Here is a 15886-nt window from a genome sequence, read left to right as displayed (position 1 = left end):
GCTAATAATGACAATACAGAAAGAAGAAGCTTCTGTCTAGTGAAAATGGAAAATCAAATGCGATCGATTTGATGTCAAGTTCGATGGCAACGAAATATAATTTATTCAAAAAATATTCATACTTAAATAATGTGGACCAGAGGCGGAGCCTCAGAGCTAGATATTATTCCTGAGAGAGAGGTTCCTGTGCCCCCAGAAATCAACCGCCAGCTATGTATTGAATCGTCGCGCTCACTACAGGACTTTTTGCGTCTTTCAAGAACGCTTCTTGACGATACACTACGCACCAGACTGAACAGCATTACTAAACATCACGAAGACCGCTCCCGCCACTCCATTTTGCCTCGTAGAGATTCGTGCCAACAGTTTGTGGACGAGCTGCTGATTCCTCAATGGCAGGCGAGAGCTAGTCGAATCAAGTACTGTCTAGGCCAGGCAGACGAAATGGTGAAAGAGGTCGAGACGCAAGAGTTGGCAATGGACGAGGAAGAGAGAAACCGACTTCTGAGGATTGACCCGTACGCACTCAAGGACTTGACGCGAAGTCTCAGAGAGAAAAGGGCTTCTGCCGAACAGATCAGAAACCGATACCAGAACGAGATCGAGGTGGAGGACATAATACGAGAAAGAAGCCAGTCGCTAATCAAAGACGTCTGCGGACAGGACGTTCGTTTTGACAGGTAGAACACGCGCCTGGCACCTGTACATAGTGAAGCAACGGTTATCGATCCGATGAGGCTGTACATGTGGCTATACATGTGGCTTGACACATATATTTCTATTTCGCCCCAATCGGGAAACAGGTAAACAGTCAAGGTAAACAAGAATATTTTATTTTTCCTATTAAGGACGTCCAATTAATACTTAAAAAGAAGCCCATTTCACCCAGCTGCGTCGATCTCGACTCCTTGTACTGATGAGCACCGGAAGAGCCCTGCAGGCGTTGAATAACGTCCAATTGAATACCAAAGCTACACCGTCTAATGGAATCATTAAGACGCCGGTTCGCAGCTCTGTTTCCAAGCCCGAGACAAAGAGCAAAAAGAAGAAGGAGAAACTCAGTTCGCTTTGCAAGACGCCGCCAAGCGTTGTGCGCACCAGAAATGGAAGAGGCTACCACAGAGGTCTGTTTCTCGGGGAAGGTGGCTTTGCTAGATGTTTCCAGATGAAAGATGAGTCTGGCCGGATATTTGCAGCCAAGACTGTGGCCAAGGCGTCTATCAAAAATGAGAAGACCAAAACGAAGCTCCTCAGCGAAATCAAGATCCACAAGAGCATGTCTCACCCTAACATTGTCCAGTTCGTGGACTGCTTCGAAGACGATGTGAATGTGTACATCTTGCTGGAAATCTGCCCTAATCAGTCGTTGATGGACCTGCTAAAAGCCAGGAAAGTTCTCAGCGAGCCAGAGGTGCGCTTGTTCATGGTACAAATTATTGGAGCCATCAAATACCTTCACAGAAGAAGGGTTGTTCACAGAGACCTGAAACTTGGAAACATCTTTTTCGATCCTGACATGAACGTCAAGATTGGCGATTTCGGTCTGGCCACAGTTGTTAGCCCGTCCACCAACAAGAGATACACTATCTGCGGAACCCCAAATTACATTGCTCCCGAGGTTCTAGGTGGTAAAGCCACTGGCCACAGTTTCGAGGTTGACATCTGGGCCATTGGAATCATGATGTTTGCGCTGCTTTTTGGCAAGCCTCCATTCCAGGCCAAAGATGTTCAAGTTATCTACGAGCGGATCAAGAATAATGAGTACAAGTTCCCTCCCGACTCTTCTGCGTCAGCAGAGTCCAAGAACCTGATTACAAAGCTGCTTTCCACCGACCCAACCCTAAGACCTTCGCTAGATGAGATTCTTGAGCATGACTGGTTCAAGTGTGGCCCATTCCCTGCCAAAATCTCAACCGAGTCGCTCAAACAGATCCCAAAGAATCTTGCCTTTATCACCAAGGAAGAATCTCTGATCAATTTTGCTACCTGCAAGCAGCGGGTGGGAATAAACGATTCCTACAAGAGCCCTGTGGAGATCCTCAAAACGGACCTCGAAAGTGAGCAGCCAAAAACGCTTCTTCCTCACTCTCTGTCGCCTAATAATACCAAAAACAAGTACAAGGAGATTCCCCCTGTTGCAGTGAGAAACACAGTTAGAAGTCGGATCACCAACGAGCTGGCCAACGCTCATCCGGAGAACCAGATGATGCGCATTTTAAACGATACCTTATCCGCCACGTTGATGAACATGAAAGAGATAGAAGAGCAGAAACTGAGACCCGATGCGAGAGCCATGAAAAAGCCGATCGTGGTTAGCAAGTGGGTTGATTATTCCAACAAGCATGGGTTCTCGTACCAGCTCTCATCCGGTGCCATTGGGGTCTTGTTCAATGCAGGCCAAACTGTCCTCAAGATGGTCGACACGACGGATGTCTTCTATATTTCGAGCTCAAGCGAGGAAGGCTGGCAAGTTGCGCATTACACTGAAGATACCACGCCCTCTTTGTTGTCTCGTGAAATCGAAGTGGTGGATTTCTTCCGCAAGTACATGACTGCTCACCTTTCCGATGTCTCGTCTGGAGCACGCAAGTCCTCGAGTCGCAGCAAAGACGTCTTTTTGCGCAGATACACTAGAGATGATAATTATATCATGTTTGAATTGAGCAACGGCAGTTATCAATTCAACTTCAAAGATCATCACAAGATGGTCATATCCGAGCTGGGCCAGTACCTAACGCATATTACGCCGTCCAAGGAGATCGAGACGCTTCCCTTGGACTACGTTCTCGGTCACGGCAACTTCTACGAGAGTCCCGACGAATACTTTAGCGTCAAGTACGACTTTATGAAGCACGCTCTGAGAGATAAGATATCGATATGAAAGGCGGAATAGTTAGCATGTATAACAAAATGCGAAAAAAAATACCTTAGAGTAACCAATTTGATTCTGTCTATAGCTAGTGTACATTATATGTCGTCCGACTCGCCCTCGGCAAGTAAGGCCTTCAGCTCCCATTCACGTTTGAATTTGTCGTTGAGAATGCCCAGTTTTGAGATTAGTCTAGTGCATGCGTTCTTAAGAGCAATCCGGGGCTTGTAACCTTCTTCTGTTTGCAATCTCATCACAAAGTTGGCAAACAGAGGATGTTCCACTTTGTAGGCCACAAAGAGCACCTGCGGGTCGTTGGCGAGCTCCTGTTTGAGTAAATTACCTAGGGTGTGGTCTTCTCTTTCGAACTTTATGAGCACACAGCTGGGCACTTTCGAGTCCGGTGTGATCTGAAGCCTGGCTGGTTAGTCTCCAAAAGACAATACGTACTTTGGCACTCCATCGGGAAGGATGAATAGCTCGAACCGATCTGGGGCGTTCATTGGTGAGCAAAAGAAGTGTTGATAAATTTTTGAGCGGGGTGTAGAGATGTCTAAATTCGTCACCGTGAGTCTTAGTGAGCAGCCAGCGTGAAGACACCCGAGCGGCCGACAGTGTCAAGGACTGCGTCCCTGCAAGCTTGCTGTTCATGCTGAAACCGAGCCAAGTCCTGCCGGCTCCGCTACAGCCCTGTAGCTCGACGTCCCTGTCACCCGGCCTATGTTGTCCTTCCTCGGTGGTGCACGACCCTGATAGCTCCCGCTTCACGCACACGCTTTTTCAAACATCTTTTTCTGCTTCAGACTAACACAAGTTTCATTTGAGCGAAAACTAGTTGAAAGCTCGTATACATCTCTAGCTATTCTTGGGGCGTGTCTTGCGTGTACTTTTAGTGTTTTCCAATCAACCAACACTTTTTTGCCCAATGTCAACACAAGATTCGTGGCAAAACAAGGAGTCATCAGACCATCAGCCTGCGAACTTGCAGTCGTATAGGTATGTTGCGCACCCGGAGTACGCCTACTAACATCCGCAGTCGTCAACAAGGGGCCCCTGTTCTTCCTCCTCCGAGCTCGCTCGAAAATGGTGAATACCAGATGGAACACAGACCCATGTCAACGGGCCAACCGCTTTACTCTCTGCCTTCCCTTCCAGGAATCAACAACCTGGGCAGATACTCGGTCCAAAATATGGACAATCAACACGTAAGTGATACTATTCAAAATTGCCATAGCGAACAAAACTAACAGAGCAGCTTTCCGAAAACCTAAATATGGTGTCCCCCTCGACTCAGCACCAGAACCTGGTCTCTACTGCCATTCAGCAGCACACGCAGGAGCAGTCGCAAGCCCAGAGACAGGCAGATCACCAGGCGGCTCAGCAAGTTGCTGCCACTGCCCAGTCGTATCGGCCTTTGAATGTCAAAGACGCGCTGTCCTACCTTGACCAGGTCAAGATTCAATTCCAGAACCAGACAGACGTCTACAACAACTTTCTGGACATAATGAAGGACTTCAAGAGCCAAAAGTAAGTACACCTTGCACCGCTTGTTTTTTTTCTGGTGGGTCCGGTTTGGTGTGGTTTTTTCTTTTCTCTCCCCCCCCTTCCCCATCCCAAACTTGATCTTCCACTCTTTTTCCATTTTTACTAACAATTGTGCAGCATCGATACTCCTGGGGTGATTGAAAGAGTGTCTACACTGTTCAGAGGCCATCCCAAGCTGATTGATGGATTCAATACATTTTTGCCTCAAGGTTTTGCCATCGAGTGTTCTTCTGCCGATCCAAATACCATCATCGTTACAACCCCAATGGGGAAGACTGTGAGACAGGACCCTGGACCGGTTCCTTATGACCCGCAAAATCAACATCCTGTTTCTCAACTGGAGTACCAATATCCTCAGCAGTCCCAGTCGCAATATCACCAGATGTTAGGTAATGGTGGCCAACAACCTCCATACTACCAAGCTCAGCAGCAGCCTCCCTCTCAACCACTTCAGCAGCAGGAGGTGAAGCAGGGGTCTCCTGCTGAGTTTGATCAAGCAATCAACTATGTGAATAAGATCAAACAGAGGTACGCCAACGAGCCAGACATTTACAAGCATTTCCTTGAAAATCTGCAGATGTACCAAAAAGGAATAAAACCGATCGACGAGGTTTACCGAGAGATTTCAGTTTTGTTCAGAGATGCGCCCGACTTGCTTGAAGATTTCAAGCTCTTTATGCCGGATACAACGGCTCCTGGTCTGGATCAACAGGGGAGGATGCAAGGACCGCAGCTGGGTGAATACAACAGCTATGGGCAGGTGTATTACGACGGGAAACAGGCGGGACATCTAGGTCAGCCTCATTCACAAACCCAACCGCAGCAGTCGAGTGTTCAACTACCTCCTGTTGGAAGTTTCCAGCCTCCAACTTTTCGCCAGCCTGTGCCCCAAATGCCTCCTAAAGATAAAAAGAAGAGGTGGGGTTCACAGCACCTATCTCAATCTATTCCCACGCAGAAGTCTTATCAGATGACACAACCCTATGACGAGCCTCCAGTGTCCAACATACGTGCTTCTTTGCAGCCTAGACGGAAGGATGAAACCCCCTCTTTGCTGCCAGGTGTTCCGGAGCCTGTCTATCCAAATGCTGTTGAGTCTGATCTCACGGATGAGATTACTTTTTTCGATAAGGTGAAGAAGGCTATCAACAACAAGCAGACCTACAACGAGTTTCTCAAGTTTCTCAGGCTTTATACCAGCGAAGTTATTGACAAGGACACGCTGGTTGAGAAGGCGGAAGGATTCATCGGTGGCTTCCCTGACTTGTTTGATTGGTTCAAGTCCTTTGTTGGGTGGGAGGAAAAACCTCTTCATATTGAGAATATTGCAATCAAAAAGCAACAGCTGGATCTCATGATGTGCAAAGCGTGTGGCCCGTCTTATAGATTGCTTCCAAAATCACAAACATACATGCCTTGTTCTGGCAGGGATGAAATGTGCTGGGAAGTTTTGAATGACGAATGGGCTGGACACCCAGTTTGGGCTTCTGAGGAATCAGGATTCATCGCGCATCGTAAGAACCAGTATGAGGATATTTTGTTCCGAATTGAAGAGGAACGACACGAATATGACTTCTACATGGAAGCAAACCTTAGAACTATTCAAACGCTTGAGACGATTGCCAACCGACTGGCGAATATGACACCAGATGAAAAGGCCAAGTTCAAGCTTCCACCAGGGCTTGGCCACACATCTGTCACGATATACAAGAAAGTGATCAGAAAAGTGTATGATAAGGATAAGGGTTTCGAAGTTATTGAGGCTCTTCACGAAAATCCTGCTGTTGCTGTCCCGGTTGTGTTGAAAAGACTGAAGCAAAAAGACGAAGAGTGGAAGAGAGCTCATCGTGAGTGGAACAAAGTTTGGAGGGAATTGGAACAGAAAGCTTTCTACAAATCTCTTGACCACCTTGGTTTGACATTCAAGCAGATTGACAAGAAACTCTTGACCAACAAGCAACTAGTTAGTGAGATCTCTACAATCAAGCAAGAGCAAATGCAGAAGAAGTTGCATCCACTGATGCCTATTCCAGCTCCGCAATTGAGTTATCATTACGATGACTTTGAGGTTTTCATGGACATTCTCAAGCTAGTCGACTGCTACTTATCTCACAGCCAGACATATTCCCAGTATGACAAGGAAAAAATCGAAGGGTTCCTCAGATCTTTCATTGCCAAATTTTTCTTCCTTGATTCCAAGTTCATCGATACTGCTATGGCAAGAAGATCTGTCGGTCAGGTGAAGGAAGTACAGAAAGAAGAACCCGATACAAAGGAAACTGTGCCAGCTATTCCTACGCTATCTCAATCTAAAAAGAGGTCGAGAGAAAACGATCTTCTAAGGGACGTCTTGAAGAAGGTCAAGAAACCAAAAAAGAATGATGGTGATGAGGAATCTGACTCCGCGGGCTCTGCTCAGACCGCTTCGCAGGGCGAAGAGAACGATGAAATTGAGAGAGCGCAAACAAACTGGATTACGAATGACAGACCAAATATCTCCTACGGTGACGATCGCGTCGAGTTCAACATGTTCTGTAACACCCAGCTCTATGTGTTCTATCGCTTTCTGAACACTCTTTACGAACGTTTGCTCGAAATTAAGCAGATGACTCCAAGCGTGAACAAAGAAATCAAATCAAGAAAGGTGACACCTTTTGCTAGGGATTTGGGTTTGATCAATGACCAGCTAGAGGAGATGGGTATCAACATTAAGGGTGACGACTCGTACAATGAGGCATTGGACCTCTGTGCAAAGGTCATTGAGGGCTCTTTGGACCAAAACAACTTTGAAGAGACCCTCCGTCAGGGATTCCGCAACAAAGCATTCAAGCTGTTCACTGTTGACAAAGTAGTTTCAGGTCTTTTGAAGCACTGCCACAACATTGTTAGTGATTCGAAATGTACCGAGATTGTTCTGTTGATGGAGAAGGACCGCAACAACTCTAAGACGACCGCAAGGGACCAAATCATCTATAGAATGCAGGTCCGCAACCTGATGGCTTCGGATGAGAATATGTTCAAGATTGTTTTTAACAAGGCTACCAACGACACGACCATCACATTCTTGGCATTGGACGATACCACGATCCGTGATGACTCGAAAACGCCAGAAGAGAAGTGGAACTACTATCTCACCAGTTACGCCATGTCCCATCCTACAGAAGGTATTGATCCTAACGCCATTTTGCTTCCTTTCTTGAAGTCCAACGTTGAAGAGGAAGAGGAAGAGGAGGGAGAGATTGATGGTATCGCAGACTCCAAGCTGAGGGTCAAGATTGATAAGGAGACGTACAGATTGGTGTTTGAGCCGGGCTCTTATGATGTGTTTGTGCGGGACACTGCATTCAGCAAGGACGAAAAGCGTTTGGGCAAAGAAGCCAGGATGAAGAGTTTACAGGACGCCCTAGATGGCGAGTTTGGACTCGGAAAGGAGTTGGATGAAGGCGAGATTGAAGAAGCTAATAAACAATTCAGAGCTTGGATTGAGCAAGGTCCGCAGGCTTACCAACAAGCGGGAAGCAAACTGATCGATTCTGCGGGAGACACGGTGAGCACGGGCCCCGACACTGTGGTCTCTGTGGGTGCCCCTTCCCAAACTGACCACACTAGTGCTGACACCAATAATCAGGCTGAGTGATGGTTTTCTAGCAGTTGTGTATAATATAGTATTTCAGACTATCATTAGATATCTTTTGGTGCTTCGTAAGGTTCTGTGGCCAGGTCGACGCCGAAGTCGTCAAGGGTCTCGCCGAGATCGTTAATCCATGACGACACGGTTATTTCATCAGATGGATCGTTATCGTAATTGGATCCATCCGGAGGCCAAGGAAGATTCAGTTGGTCTTCGTCCTCACTGACCTTTTCAAAGTCAATCCCGTTTTCCCTAGGCTTTCCCCAAGGCCAAAGCCAGAGACGCACTGGTCCAAGAGCCATGCACAGATTCTGAAATGCGGAGCCGGAGTCGTACGGAAAGACCAGGTCATCGTATGAGAAGTTTGGAGGTATCTGCGAGTCGCGTTTCAGCTCTCTGTAGTTGGTTTTCCAGGACGTCAGTTCGGGAAGCGGCTTGCCGTGAATTCTCTGGTGGTTTGCTCTCACCTTGGACCAGAACTTTTCTGTGTAGAATTGTGAATGCACTCTTTCGCGTTCCCAGCTTTCTATCGTGGTTTCGTTGCTGATAAGATTGAAAAGAGTACGCAAGAAGAGGATTCCGACCGTGAACAGGATGAAGGCGCACAGCAGTGCGCACACAATCACAAGAGCAAGCTCTTTCCTGCTGACTAAATAAGCCGGCAGGTTTCTGTTTTTGTAGTATGAGGATAGTTTTCTCACTAAGAACGAGAACGTGTAAGAGACAGCTACGAGGACCCACGTAAGAAATCTCATGAAATGGGGCATGTTTTCGTGGCCAACACAGTTCATTGTCCATGGACAGTGGTGGTCCATTTTCAGAACGCAGCGTCTACATGTTTTGCAATGGTGAGTCCTCTCTGGTTTGTAATGCTTGCACTTGGAGCAGTATTTGTACCACTGCTTTTGCGGCTGCTGGGATTTGTCCACTGTGTAGTCGCTGGGTGGGTGTCCTGGCGATGTATAGATGGCCAGATAGTAGGAGTACCAGACCAACGCGGCGAGAATCAGCAGCTTGGTTTGATCGACTCTGTCTCTGTAGAACAGGTAATGGCCGCACAGCTGGATGGATGCAATGAGCAGACTAGGTATCTAATATGTTAGAAGGCCAATTGTACGCGTACTTACCGCTATGCCCAACCAAGGCCATTTGAACACTATGGCCATTTTTAGATCGGATGAAAATTAAATATGCATTTAAAAAATAGCTTTAAATTTGGCTCTGTCACAATGTCAGATTCTGAGGTTATGCCGTACGATGTTCTGCCAACCTTCGAGACCGACAATGAGCTTCTCAACAGGACACTGACGCAGATCGAGCAGTTTTCACGCGCTGATGGACTGCCAGACTACCATACTGTTGTCAACGAGGATCCTCCTTCGTATAGGCCAAACAACACCGTGCGCAATCAGGAGTTGCTCCATGCGCGAGATAACGAGAGACTGCTGCTGAACAATTTGGACCAGCTGGACAGAATCACGTCGCCTGTCAGGATCACCATCAGAGCCACGAAAACCTTCCCTGAGATGGGGAAGAGCATTGAGCGAGGTAACCCCCTGAAAGAGTTTCATGCTGGAGATATTGTCACTGGCTGTGTCACCGTGCACAACCCGACGAGTACACGAGTTCCCTTTGAGATGTTTTTGGTGTCGCTCGAGGGCTATGTCACCATACCGTCCATAATGACCGGCAAGGTGACCAAACGTACGTTTCTAAAAATGTTCGATTTCGGAGCATGCTACATGGACGGGTTCTATCCGACGGCGAATTTCCCCACGCCCACGCAGTGCACGTACGACCCGTTCGACGAAACCTATTACGGCTTTCCCGAGTCCAAGGTGCTCGAGCCAGGGAGCAAACACAAGAAATTCTTCTATTTCAGACTGCCAGAGACACTACTCGAAAATTCATGCGATCACCACATATACGAGCATTTTGAGAAACTGCCACCTTCGTTTGGGCTCGACCGCGACAGTTTCAGCGGCAGAGCCAGACACATTGCGATCAACGAGTCGCTGGGATATGGCCGACTGCAGGACATTGGTTCGCCAATTCTGCTCAACGACCAGAGCGAAAACGGCCAGTCGGTGTCGTATGCCATCACAGTGCGCATGATCGGCAAGCATCAGGACATTTACAAGAAGGACCCGATGAAAAAGTTCATCATGATCAAGGACGAGCAGCATTTCTTCAGATTCATCCCTGACGAGTCTCTCGACTTACCCTCTTACAAAGATAACCAGAACCTGGCAAAACAGTCCACGAAGCAGCAATTGGAACGGGTTTCCAGGGCTGCCGAGGAGGCAATAGAGAAGCTCACCAAGTTCAAGCTCTTGCGGTCTGCGGGAGTCGAGAACGAGCGCGAAGTCGACGAGCTCAGCTCGACCACAGAAAAGCTCAAGAAAATAAATTTAAAATCGTCTGCAGAGCCAATAATTTCGCACACTACAGACAGGTACCAAAATAGCACCACTTTTCCACTGTACAAGAAAAAGCTATTTGGATTCCCAAATGCCAAATCTTCTGAAAAACCTAACCAACTCAGGTTCGAAGCCTCGATAAGCAGAAATGTGCGACTCGGCTATATTGTGCCCAGCGTGCTCTCCAAGATCTCGTCGACAGAGATCGAGCAGCAGCAGGCGTCGGTCCTTTCGCAGGTACCGCTCCAGTCTCCTATTTTAAGTCCCGTGACGTCTCCGCACGGAGGCGAGCTTGCCCCTGTCAGCTCGCTCACCAGTCTCAAATCGCTAAACGACGAGACACTTAATGCGCTAGTTTCCAAAATGGAGTCTATTCCTTTTTCCAATGAGGTGGAAATCCAGCTGGATTCCGCCTCATCGCACCTTCCGGAGATCGTGTACGTGCGCCCAGCACTAAAGTCGTGCACAATCTCCTCGCCATCGCCGATTCCCGTCACTTTTGATCCGGACTTTCTGCTCCAGGCAGAGACCCCGGCAAACGCTATAATGAACGTGAAAGACGAGTTCTCGAGTTATCTTGCAGAGCTAAAATCGCTCGCCCGAGAGACAGGCCGGGGCATAGATAAGCAGCTGTGCCACGACCTGATCTCTCTCTCAAACATCGGCTTGGCGCAAAAAACTCTACCAGTCTTTGAAGAGATTATTTTGCGGAGCCAGCCGAAATGGGTGAAAACCAGCGAGGGCTACTCAACGAGGTTCAAAATCAAACTCAACTGGGACTACGCTACTATTCGAAAACTGACCCTGCTGCCTAGCTTCAGCATATGCTACCTCACCAAGCTCTACTACCTGACGCTGAAGCTGGGCTTCAAAAAGCACTCAACCAACAGCGCAGTGCTGAACGTGCCCATAGAGGTGGCCAAGATTAGTTTTGGGAAAAACCTGCAATGATCGAAATGTCATTATAGAGCCATTATTATGTATAGGACGCTCAGCTCATTTGAAATCGCCAACTTGCAAGTTTCTTGTCATTGCGGGCAAAGCCACGCGGATGCCATCCAACTCCTTGGTCATATGTACCTGGCACCCCAAACGACTCGTTTCGGTTAGTCCGAAGGCCAGATCGAGCATATCGTTCTCGTCGTCATCTGGTTCGGGGATTAAATCATAATAATCAGGATCGACTATAATATGGCACGTTGAGCAGGCGCACGAGCCTCCACAGGCACCTTCCATATCAATATGGTTCGCCTGGGCGATATCGAGGATCGAGTCGCCCTCGGCAACCTCAAATGTCTTCTGTGATCCGTCTTTGGTGATGAAAGTGATGTGCAGTTCTTCTCCGGGGTTCGGCTTTTTGATATGTCCGTGGAAGGCAGGAGTGGTCGAATGGAGTGGTCGTATCCACTTCGTTTGTGTATACGGAATCGTGCGTATCACAGGCGCCCTGAACAAGGGCCTCGTGCCTCTTAATGCTGCGATTCTCATGAAGGAGTTTTTATGTAGATTACTTTAGTCCTGAAAATTATTGGCTCGGGCCCCGGTTATGGAGCACTCGGAGAAAAGAGGCGTCGATCGGCTTTAAAAAAAATAAGTACAGCATTATCTGGAAGAATTCCTTATGTCCTTGTTTGATAACTACGAGACCGACTTCAAGCTGGCCTACTCGGAGGCCCAGCAGAAACTGAGCCAGATATATGGTCTGGCAGACCAGAATACACGTGTGGATCTCATGAGAGAGGTCGAAAAGCTCATAGACGATGGCTATGACCTTATCGACTCCATGTCTCTAGAAGTGCACCAGCTCGCCACCCATCAAAGATCTTCCTACAACGCCAAGACTAGAACGTATAAACAAGACTTGGAAAGACTCAAGTCCGACCTCAAATCGCTGATGGACGACAACGATAGAGTCAACCTTTTGGGAGTCAGCAGCCAAGACGACTACAACCAACGACAGAAATTACTCAATTCCCATTCCTCAATTGACAGATCCACGCAAAGGCTCAATGAGGCCACGCGAACAGCTCTGGATACCGAAACCGTCGGTACCGGAATTCTAGATAACCTCCGTTCGCAGAGGGAACAGATTTTGAATGCGCGCGAAACCCTAACCGAGGCCGACACCTACGTGGACAGATCGCTCGCCACTTTGAAAACGATGACTCGCCGCCTCGCAACAAACAAGATGATTACCTATGGAATCATCGCTGTTCTTATAATGTTGATCTTCCTTACAATTATCAGCAAATTCCATTAAAATATATGCTCATTTCTTGGTTTCGAATTCCTCACTTGAAACAACAATTTCGTCCTCCACTTTATAATTGGCCATTGCATCACGCACTTGCTTCATCAGATCTTCGTGTTGGTCCATATTGTCGGAGTTCATGGTTTTGATCGATGCTTTACGGCTCAGACCAGGAACTTTGTGTGCAGCCTTCTCGTCCTCTTCAATGTCCAGCTTTTCTGCAGTAAGGTTCAACAGCGACTTACCAGATTTGCGCCGAACAAGAAGCGGAAATGGAGATGGCCGTGGTGTATAATTTTTAATTTCATCCTCGTCGTAATACGACCGTCTGTGCCGAGGCCTGTTGGGAGTTCTACAGGCGACTCCCACATCCTGAATAAACCGAGCAACAAGAGCTGTCCAGCCACATTGCCATTTGGTGCCCAGTCCACGTCCCGTGTCTCCATCGAAATACTCGTAAAAGTTCACAAGCTCTCTAAAGTATTCGCTGGTCAATAGTGGATCTTTGTTTGGACCATGATATGGACGTTCATGCTTTTCATTTGGTAAGAAAAGAAGGATCAGGCGCTGCTGGATTTCTTCAGCAGCCTGAGCCAAGTTCAAAAGCTGTCCGCTGCCCTTGGGAACTTCGACTTTGAGATCAGAACCGTAATATAGATAAAATCTAAGTAACGATTCAATGAGCAAGAAATTTGTAGGGAACCAAATTGGTCCTCTCCAATTGGAGTTACCTCCAAAAAGACCAGAGTCAGACTCTCCAGGCAGATAATTGATGGTGTACTCTTGGCCATTTATATTCATGGACACGGGATTTTTCTCGTGATACTTCGAGAGTGACCGAATACCATAAGGTGCCAGGAATTCGTTCTCATCAAACAGTTTTTCCAGAATTGCAACTAAACGCTCCTTGCTGACTAAGGAAAGCAGCAGTCTATCGCCAGAGCCCTTGGTTTCCATGGATGCAATATTTCTTTCGATCAAGTACTTTTTGTTCTCGATGAGCCAATTCAGTCTCTTTCTGAAATTAGGGAACCTTTCCAACAACTCAGGCTCAAGGGTACAGGTTGCAAACAAAGGAATCAATCCGACCAAAGAACGAACTTTCATGGCAGAGGTTTTGTTGCCTCCCCAATGAATTTTGTCATAAAAGAATTGGTCTTCTTCGTCCCACAAAGATTCTGGGGTAGGGATCAAAGTCTCTTCGTTGGAGACACCCGGAGGCGCTAAGTAGGACATTGCATCAGCAATGAGCAAGTAATGTTCAAAGAATTTCGATGCCACATCTTCATAGACGGGATTCTCTTTTGCAAGCTCCAAAGCAATGTTCATCATGACCAGAGCATACCAGGCCAGCCATCCAGAGGAGTCCGATTGAAACAATTCAACATTTGCAGGAGGCTCAGATCTATTGAAAAGACTGATATTGTCCAAACCCAGAAAACCACCTTCAAAGATACCATTACCATCGGGATCCTTCCTATTCACCCACCATGTGAAGTTGATCAAAAACTTTTGGAACACCCTTTCCAAAAATTGCCTGTCTTGATAGTTGTACATCTTTTTCTCGATCTTGTATATTCTGTAAGCAGCCCACGCCTGAACAGGAGGATTTGAGTCAGAGAAGTTCCATTCATATGCTGGAATTTGCCCCTGAGGAGACATATACCATTCTCTAGTGAGTAAGTCGAGCTGCTTCTTGGCAAAGTCTGGGTCAATCATTGCAAACGGAATTGTATGGAAAGCCGTATCCCAAGAACAGTAGAAAGGATATTCGAAATCATCTGGCATCGATAGGATGTCTTCATTGTACAAGTTTTTCCAATCTTTATTTCTCCCGTTGGCCCTGCCGATCACGGGAGCAATGTCTGAGTTAGGATCTCCTCTGTACCAAAAGTCGTGAATAAAATGGTAAAATTGCTTATTCCAAAGCAGTCCACTGAAAGCCTGTCTCTGCACGTTGCGGAGCTCCTGAGGAAGTGGAAGAGGTGAGATATTCCAGTAAAACTCGTCCGCTTCAGACAAGCGTTCTTCGAACACCATATCAAACTCCTCTTCGTCAAACTCTATCTCCTTGCTTTTCGTCAATTTGTACCTTATGGTGACAAAATCACCAGCAGGAATCCCCCCATTTTCGTCAAACACAAACCAAGCACATGCTTTGGTTCCCTTTCCCTCTGGGTTGACGGCTTCTTCGACCTCGTCAACGATATAGTCATGGAAGCCATCCTTGGTATATTTTGTCTTGTTTTCGACATCGTATAGTCGCTTGAAGTTCGTTTCATTGTCACAGAAAAGAAGTTTTGGCTCAACGTCTTCAGAATTCTCATCCACACCTGGGGCAGGAGCGAAAACAAGACGGCGATCGCCTAACTTAAAATGATCCACCTTGATGGAATACTCAGAGTTCGGGAACTCCTTTGAAAGCACTGGTTTTTCTGCATTTTGCTTTTCTCCCCAAGCCCATGTGTTCCGAAAAAATATTTGTGGCATTATGTGTAGGGGAGCTGCTGCCTGAGATCGGTTATAGGCGGTGATCCTGAAATTAAGCTCTTCAGGATCATCCGCATCCTTTGCCATTTCGAAAAAGATGTCAAAGTAATTGTTGTCCTTGAAAGCATCGGTATCGGTGATCTCATACTCAGGCTCCAATTTTGACCTCTTGGAGTTCTCCTCATAAATCTGCTCGTAGGGGAATTTACCAATTGGGTACTTGTATAGAAACTTGGTATATGAGTGGGTTGGCGTGTTGTCCAGGTAATAGTACATTTCCTTAACATCCTCACCGTGATTTCCACTCTTTGGGGAAACACCTCCAGGAAGTCCAAACAGTTTTTCCTTCAAAATGTCGTCATTTTCATTCCAGAAGGCTAAACTCAAACAGATGTATTGGTGGTTATCGCAGATACCCCCTAACCCGTCTTCTGTCCATCTGTAGACTCTAGACCTAGAAGTCTCAAAGTCAAACTGCCATGCATCTCCATCAGCCGTGTAATCCTCACGAGGCAGCCCCCAAGCCCTCTGAGCCATATAAGTTCCCCATCTCCTCCAGTATTTGGAGTGATCTTTGTCTTCGGCAAGGCGGATCTCCTCCCTTGTCGGTTTCTGACCCAAAGGCATTGATCAACTTGATAATCGAAAGAGTTGGGAACAGGAGAAGTAGCAAATTGTGC

General features: G+C 47.1%; 9 protein-coding genes across 9 annotated transcripts; 5 read left to right on the top strand and 4 right to left on the bottom strand.

Moving 5' to 3' along the window:
- Window positions 1-129: 129 nt before the first annotated feature.
- On the top strand, window positions 130-684 carry KL928_002477 (uncharacterized protein; the record flags this gene model as incomplete). The annotated part of the gene is made up of 1 exon (XM_043202957.1): window positions 130-684. One exon carries the CDS (start codon window positions 130-132, stop codon window positions 682-684), a length of 555 nt encoding a protein of 184 aa, XP_043060682.1.
- Window positions 685-916: 232 nt separating this feature from the next.
- On the top strand, window positions 917-2881 carry KL928_002476 (uncharacterized protein; the record flags this gene model as incomplete). The annotated part of the gene is made up of 1 exon (XM_043202956.1): window positions 917-2881. One exon carries the CDS (start codon window positions 917-919, stop codon window positions 2879-2881), a length of 1965 nt encoding a protein of 654 aa, XP_043060681.1.
- Window positions 2882-2967: 86 nt separating this feature from the next.
- Window positions 2968-3520, bottom strand: KL928_002475 (uncharacterized protein; the record flags this gene model as incomplete). Its single annotated transcript, XM_043202955.1, has 2 exons — window positions 2968-3237; window positions 3320-3520. The coding sequence occupies 2 exons, from the start codon at window positions 3518-3520 to the stop codon at window positions 2968-2970; spliced, it is 471 nt and encodes a 156-aa protein (XP_043060680.1).
- A 622-nt stretch (window positions 3521-4142) lies between these two features.
- Window positions 4143-8051, top strand: KL928_002474 (uncharacterized protein; the record flags this gene model as incomplete). Its single annotated transcript, XM_043202954.1, has 2 exons — window positions 4143-4396; window positions 4577-8051. 2 exons carry the CDS (start codon window positions 4143-4145, stop codon window positions 8049-8051), a joined length of 3729 nt encoding a protein of 1242 aa, XP_043060679.1.
- A 44-nt stretch (window positions 8052-8095) lies between these two features.
- Window positions 8096-9211, bottom strand: KL928_002473 (uncharacterized protein; the record flags this gene model as incomplete). Its single annotated transcript, XM_043202953.1, has 2 exons — window positions 8096-8529; window positions 9169-9211. The coding sequence occupies 2 exons, from the start codon at window positions 9209-9211 to the stop codon at window positions 8096-8098; spliced, it is 477 nt and encodes a 158-aa protein (XP_043060678.1).
- A 63-nt stretch (window positions 9212-9274) lies between these two features.
- On the top strand, window positions 9275-11416 carry KL928_002472 (uncharacterized protein; the record flags this gene model as incomplete). Its single annotated transcript, XM_043202952.1, has 1 exon — window positions 9275-11416. One exon carries the CDS (start codon window positions 9275-9277, stop codon window positions 11414-11416), a length of 2142 nt encoding a protein of 713 aa, XP_043060677.1.
- A 45-nt stretch (window positions 11417-11461) lies between these two features.
- On the bottom strand, window positions 11462-11953 carry KL928_002471 (uncharacterized protein; the record flags this gene model as incomplete). Its single annotated transcript, XM_043202951.1, has 1 exon — window positions 11462-11953. One exon carries the CDS (start codon window positions 11951-11953, stop codon window positions 11462-11464), a length of 492 nt encoding a protein of 163 aa, XP_043060676.1.
- Window positions 11954-12086: 133 nt separating this feature from the next.
- KL928_002470 (uncharacterized protein) lies at window positions 12087-12725 on the top strand (the record flags this gene model as incomplete). The annotated part of the gene is made up of 1 exon (XM_043202950.1): window positions 12087-12725. One exon carries the CDS (start codon window positions 12087-12089, stop codon window positions 12723-12725), a length of 639 nt encoding a protein of 212 aa, XP_043060675.1.
- A 9-nt stretch (window positions 12726-12734) lies between these two features.
- KL928_002469 (uncharacterized protein) lies at window positions 12735-15833 on the bottom strand (the record flags this gene model as incomplete). The annotated part of the gene is made up of 1 exon (XM_043202948.1): window positions 12735-15833. One exon carries the CDS (start codon window positions 15831-15833, stop codon window positions 12735-12737), a length of 3099 nt encoding a protein of 1032 aa, XP_043060674.1.
- Between the last annotated feature and the right edge of the window lie 53 nt (window positions 15834-15886).

This window comes from Ogataea angusta (assembly GCF_019207475.1).
Source record: "Ogataea angusta isolate 61-244 chromosome Unknown 61-244_NODE_4_length_877678_cov_91.023368, whole genome shotgun sequence".
NCBI classification, from domain to species: Eukaryota; Fungi; Ascomycota; class Pichiomycetes; order Pichiales; family Pichiaceae; genus Ogataea; species Ogataea angusta.
The sequence above is the reverse complement of the archived record's forward strand: the minus strand, read 5'-3'. Positions and strand labels throughout refer to the sequence as shown.